Genomic DNA, 6534 nt, shown 5'->3' with positions numbered 1-6534 from the left:
AGTTATTTCTTTTGGACAGGAGTAAAGTTAAAAGTGCAAATGAAAGGAATCTTTAAATGTTTTATTTTTAAAACTAATGACAAATGATGGCATAGTTCCAAAGAAATTCACTCTTGATGGCCCTAATATGGCTGGGGATGGAGGAAGAACCATAAATAATATTCATATACTCTTATCAAGTAATTTATACTTCAAAGAATTTTATCCCAAGTTAAATATTAAATGAATGAAAGCAAAAGGACACACAGATAAAGTTGTTAATGTACCAATGCCTCCCACCTTGTCCATACTCTCATGAATTCCCTACCATGCTACTTCTACTCTCTCCATACAAACTCAACTCCCTCCAGGGCCATCCCTCCACCGAAACTACTCTGCCATACTGCCAAATACAACATTTTCAGTCCACATTTTTTCAATCTCTCAAAGTAACATTCAATAGAGCTGACCAATCCTTTCTGGAAACATATTTACCTCCAACACTGTAGGAGGTAACAACACTGCCTCTACTCAAATTTACACATTCTCCTTAGGAAATCTTATGTCTTTAAATATGATTTATAATCTGGTGACTTTCAAATTTGTGACTGTAGTTCAGATCTCTTCCCTGAGCTTTAGATATGTATATCCAACTAACTGCTTTCCGAAAAAATTTCACTTAGGATGTCTTAACCATCTCAAACTTAACATGTCTAAAACAGAACTCTTGACTTCTCCCCTATACAACCTGCTCTTCCCAGTTTTCTGGATCTTGAATAACTGGCATCATTATTCAGCAAGCTACCACAACCAAAAACCTGAGAGTTATAACTGATTCCTCCCTCTTTCCCTTATGTCCACATTCAATTCAGCAGTTACTGGCACCTCCAAAACAATTCTGAATCTACTTCTCTTTATATCAGCTGTCATCACCCTAGTTCTGAGCCATCATCAGCTGTTGTGAGACCACTGCAAGAGCCTCCTACCAGCCTCCCTCCACTCTTCTGTTTTTGGCCCTCCAGCAACCCACCCCTTAGCCAAAATGATCTTTTTGAATGTAAATCCTATCATGTCACTCCCTCACTTAAAATCCTTTAATGGCTTTCCTTGCATTTACTGTGGTCTACAAGTCCATGCCTTCCTTTCGACCTTATCTCACTGCCCTCGCCCACTGATCAATGTGCTCCAATCACATAGCTTTTCTGTCAGTTCCTAGATCATTTCCTAGCACAGGATCTTGGGGCTTTCTGTCTTTCTCTTCCTGTGGCACATTTCTGCTTCTTTACATAGCTGGCGTCTTCTCATACTTTAGGTCTCAGTTTAAGTCTATTCTCCTCAGAGAAACTTGTCTAGGCTCCCTTTCAAAAGTAGGTCACACCTAAGACAGTCCTCTTTGTATTTCCTTGATAGCACCATGCAGATTACTTACTTTATTACTCTCTATCTACCCCTGCTACTGTGTAAACTCCTGAGGATAGAAACACCTTGTTTTCTATTACAACCTCAATGCCCAGTATAGTACCTGAGATATAGCAGGTGCCCAATAAATATTTGCTGTTATCACTGAATAGCAAAAAATTCGAAACGATCAAGATGTCCAACTATAAAAGAACATTTTAAATGCATTATGCCACTTCAATGTGATGGATTGTTTTGCAGTCATTCGTATTATTTAGGTCATTAAATATGAGATATCCAAGTTCAAATCAAAAGTGTAGTTTCTTATATCTCAAACAAGCAGCAGTACAATTAATCAAAGTATGTGCCTAAACTATCGACACAGTTTTTCCATCTTAATGGTAGCTTGTTTATGCCAGCAGCAAAAAAGCCAGGAAAGCGAGTGGCAATGAAATCACCAAAGGCATTTTTCACAGCTTGTTGAGAACTGAATATTTTTCCTTATAAGAAGTGGTCCGAAGCCTGGAAGAAGTGGTAGTCAGTTGATGCAAGGTCTGGTGAATATGGTGGATGACAGAGTTTCCAAGTCCAGCTTCTATAGTTTGAGCAGCATTGTTTGTGAGACATGTGGTCAAGCACTGTCTTACAAGAGGATTGGCCTGTCTCTGTTGACCAATCTTGGCTACTTAATCGCAAGCATCCTCATCATTTTGAACAATTCGTTGCAGTAGACATCCGCTGTAATCGACTGACCAGGTTTCATGAAGCTGTAGTGGATAATACCAGCACTGGACCACCAAACAGACACCATTAGCTTTTTTTGATGAATATTCAATTTTGGACTGTGCTTCAGCACCTCACCTTTATCCAACAATTGCGCCAAACACTTGTGATTGTAAAAAAGAATCCGTTTTTCATCACTCAGAACAATAGGTAGAAATGGTTCACCTTTATGTTGTGACAGCAAAGAAAGGCAAGCTTCGAGATGATTTCTCTTCTGACATTTGTTTAACTCACGCGGAACCCATCTATCCAGCTTCTTTACTTTGCTAATTTGTTTCAAATGGTCCAATATTGTTGGAATAGCAACGTCAAACCTTGCTGCTAATCATGTGTAGGTTAGGATGGATTCACTTCCACTACAGCTTTTAGCTCATCATTATCCACCTTGGTCTCAGGTTGCCCAAGTGGCTCATTTTCAAGATTAAAATCATGAGAATGGAACTTTTCAAACCATCAATGACACACTGTGTGTTCATTAGCCACATTCTTCCTAACACTTTGCTGATATTTGGAGCTATCTGCGCTGCATTGGTTTCACAGCAGAACTCATATTCAAAAATAACACGAATTTTTGACTTATACATGGTTTCACAAAAATTGCTCTAAAAAAAAATTTGAAAGATAATCACAAGCCAAAACGTGCACTTGAAAGACTGAGGATGTACCTTCACAACAAAAAAACAAGAAGGGTCAAAGTGAAATGTCAGAGACATCAATTGTCAAACTTAGTATGTAAGGAAATCGGACATTTCATAGTTAATAACCTAGTATGTCAAAAGGTAGTTACAATTACATAAATTTTTGTAACTTCACAATTTGTTTGGTTTGGCACAAAAATTCATTTGAAACATATTTTTATTTCCTTCATAACACATTTACCTCTAAAGGACGAAGGTTCTTGAAGAGCATTACTTGCCAACCTAGCTGGTCCACAGAATACCAATACAGTGACCGGTGTCACTGCTGAACAACATCTGATATTAGCTATTCTATGAGCTCTGGTCATTTCATCATAAATGAGCCAATCTGTGGGCAGTGCCTGAATTGCTGCAGCTTGACCATTGGCTGGAGGAATCTATTAAGAGAATAAATCAAAAAACTGTTAACTGTATTTATCACATAATTTATTGGGAATATTTTAAAGATATAAAAAGTTCCTCGATGCAACAGATGATGTATATTAGTACCCAAGCAAAAATTAAAGCAAGTCAATGTTGATGTATTTTGTATAAAAATCCTCATTTCTCAATATATTATCTCTTCTAAGATTCAAAGTTTTGTTCCAATGTTTAATTATATGTATATAACTAATTAATTGCTTAAAGCAGGTAAGTACTTGGAGCATTTTTTATTGATTTTCAACTAGCTAAATCAGTTTCACCTCAAGGCCTAAGAACATTAAAAGTGTTTTTACCTTTTTATATTGAGGCTGACTGAGAACTGAAGTGGGATGAAATCGTACTTTTTTCTCCTTTGGCCCTGTCAATACTACATTCTCTCTGTCCACGTGGACTAAATTAGGATACATGCCTGCCACCAATGCAGCTTTAACAACAGCCCAGTTCTCAGAGTTTGTGTTAACATCCCGAATGTCACCACCTCCTCGTGCTCTAACAAAACCTAGAAAGGAGGAAAAAAAACCACACCAACTTTTCCTATTGTGCAAAAGGTACTTTTAAATTTGTGTATTTTTTACAAAAAAAAAAATATACAAATCATGTAAGTTTAATGACATTTAAATTCCACAATAATTAATAGACTTTCCTCTGGAAAATTATTTAAAGTATAGAACCAATGTTCTAAGAAAGGATAGATCTGCTCAGGCTAGAGTAAGTACAAGATTTATTGGGAGTTCAAGGAATTCTTAAAAACGTACATTCTTGCAGTAAAGTACTTCATAAGCTGCTGCCAGAAACATACCAAGTTCACAGCTGGAAACTCAAACCACTCTTCTGACTGGTATTAACATTTTTGTTACAACAAACACTAATTCTAGAGGTGAAATCAAGTAAATATATGGTAATTCTTGCTTAAATTTCAAAAGTTCTTCATATTTCCCAAATTTAAGACAATTTTTAAATCCTCTGGTTCATTCCTTATATTACTTTGGCACTTCAGCTAATCCGTGGATCCAGGCTCTGCTACTTTTCTTTTATCACTTCAATGTACTATGCTTACTCAAAAAAAGAATTCAAAGAAGCAATTCTAAAAGGAAATGGCAACACTGGCATCCTCTTCACTCACACACACACACACACACACACACATAAAAATCAGTGTCTTCAAGTGATTGCCACTTGTTTTAGTGTTCCAGAAATATAAAGACCAATATTCATATCAATCTACTTAACTTTCTGTTTCATGGAACTAAATAATTGCTCATTAGTAGTGATAAAAGAAAACATAGTAACCATAAGATCTAAATTGATCTTTGGCAAAAAATATAAAACTGTTCACTGCCAACAGTATTAAAAGGATACAAATTCTGTTTATATATTTCTTAACTGCAGCTGCTGCAGTACCATTTTTTTCATCGACAAACAAAAGTTGAGATCATGAAGAAGTCTTCAAATCATTCATGAATATAAGATACACAACATGATAATGTCATAAAAATAATAGGAGATTGCATCAGTTAACACAAGAAATACTATGAGGTATGGGCAGGGTACTCTCAGTGGCTTAAATAGGTTCTTCTTAAATAGGGGAAAACTTTACCTGATGCTCTAAGTTGACCAAGCAACTGTGTTCTCATGCCTATGATTATTTCCATGGTAGCTTGTGAAAGAAAATTCTTTTCACAAAAGGCTCGCTCCCACCCATCACTTCGTGCTTTCTGCCATGCCTATAAAAAAAATAATAATTATATAACAAGATATTAATATATATACCAATCACTTCTTAGTGAGGCAGTAAAGTAACTGAAAACACTAATTACTTAAGCTCAAGTCTTCTTATTCTAATTATTCCATTAAATCTAAGATTTTATAATCAAAAAATGTATCATTTGTTAATTTATACCCAAATTCTATGAAAAACATTGAATTTACAAAATCCCAATGAGAACTAAGTGTCAAGTAACCTAAATAACCAGCTATGTAAAAATATGTACCTTCTCAGATGTACCTGCTAATTTTATTCCACGAAAGTGTAGAAAGTTTTCAACTAAGCTATCCTAACACAATTATACATAAGAATCCTGTCACTCTAGTCCTTCAAAAATAATCTCTGTATCAACCTCGTAATCTCTTTGAGAATGGAAAGTAGGATCTCTAGAAACCACCTGTATGCAATATAAAAAAAGTTCCCCTTTGAAAATGGGTTCTCTTTGGAATATAACTGAAAGACCAGAGCAGTGATTTACCCTCTCTGCTTTTGAAGGAACTAGGAAAAAAGCAGAAAAGCAGATAGGAATTCTACTCCAAATCTCCCTCTAACTATTACTCAACTAATCTACTATATGTTATCTAATATACCCATTTAAGAACAATGAATCATCCATTATTCAATAATACAAAAAGGCTTGCTTGCAATTATTTTTAAAAATTATGTATGTCTCAAAAAATTCCTGTATTCCTGAAAGAATACTTTCTGCATAAACAAAGTTAGATTTTAAAAAAATGTATAGGCACAGCCTACATTCATGAGGATTTAAGGATAATAAAATGTCTACCTTTATAAGAAATAATATATTCTTCCCCACATATCTGAATTTCTAAATTACATTTCATTTCTCTTCCTCAGAGTCCCACTTTCCTTATTATTTCTTTCCCATTTATCTTTCTTAAATTTCTCACTGCTATTATCTTAAAAGGTCTTAAGTGATTTTTGCATTTTGCTTTATTAAATTAAGTTCTTAGCATAGTATCTTGAGCACACAAGAAAAAAATGTACTCTAGAAAAGAAATCAATAAATAGATATTAAATTCTATTATAAACTGTAGTGAAGGAAAGGGTATTGTATTTGTTTTTTGGTTGGTTAGCTTTGTTTTCTGGAAAGGAGGAAGGAAGGTAAGTAGTTTTTAAGCACGGTTTGGGCTGCCGAAATGGGAGACCAGGGCAAATGCACCGGGAGGTCTCTGGGCACCTGGTAGCCGACTGTTACAGGGGTGAAGAGCCATGTAGACAAGGGCTCAAAGATAGCACATTTCAAAAATGTGCTTAAGACCTGTGCTGCATCTGGGTTAGGAATAAAAACTTCTGGGTTTTTTTCCCTCTCTCTTCTGCACCTCTTGGCCCCTAATCTACAATCAAGTTTGGGCTACAGATCAGCTATACTACCAGTTAGAAGGAATCTTGTGAGCTGGATTTAGACTTTGATCATAACAAAAATGGGGAAATATTACAACTCGCAACCTATGTTCAAATGAACAA

The 6534-nt window shown here is 35.5% G+C and overlaps 1 protein-coding gene across 1 annotated transcript in view; it reads right to left on the bottom strand.

The window, feature by feature from the left end:
- The window catches only part of YTHDC2 (YTH domain containing 2), a 107228-nt gene that overhangs the window by 50460 nt on the left and 50234 nt on the right, over positions 1 to 6534 (bottom strand). Inside the window, 3 exon segments of the mRNA XM_012659509.1 lie at positions 3040 to 3235; positions 3575 to 3780; positions 4879 to 5024. Of these exon segments, the coding sequence (XP_012514963.1) occupies positions 3040 to 3235; positions 3575 to 3780; positions 4879 to 5024 (548 nt within the window).

The sequence above is a fragment of the Propithecus coquereli genome, unplaced genomic scaffold (genome assembly GCF_000956105.1).
Source record: "Propithecus coquereli isolate 6110/MARCELLA unplaced genomic scaffold, Pcoq_1.0 Scaffold62, whole genome shotgun sequence".
Classification (NCBI taxonomy): Eukaryota; Metazoa; Chordata; class Mammalia; order Primates; family Indriidae; genus Propithecus; species Propithecus coquereli.
The sequence above is the reverse complement of the archived record's forward strand: the minus strand, read 5'-3'. Positions and strand labels throughout refer to the sequence as shown.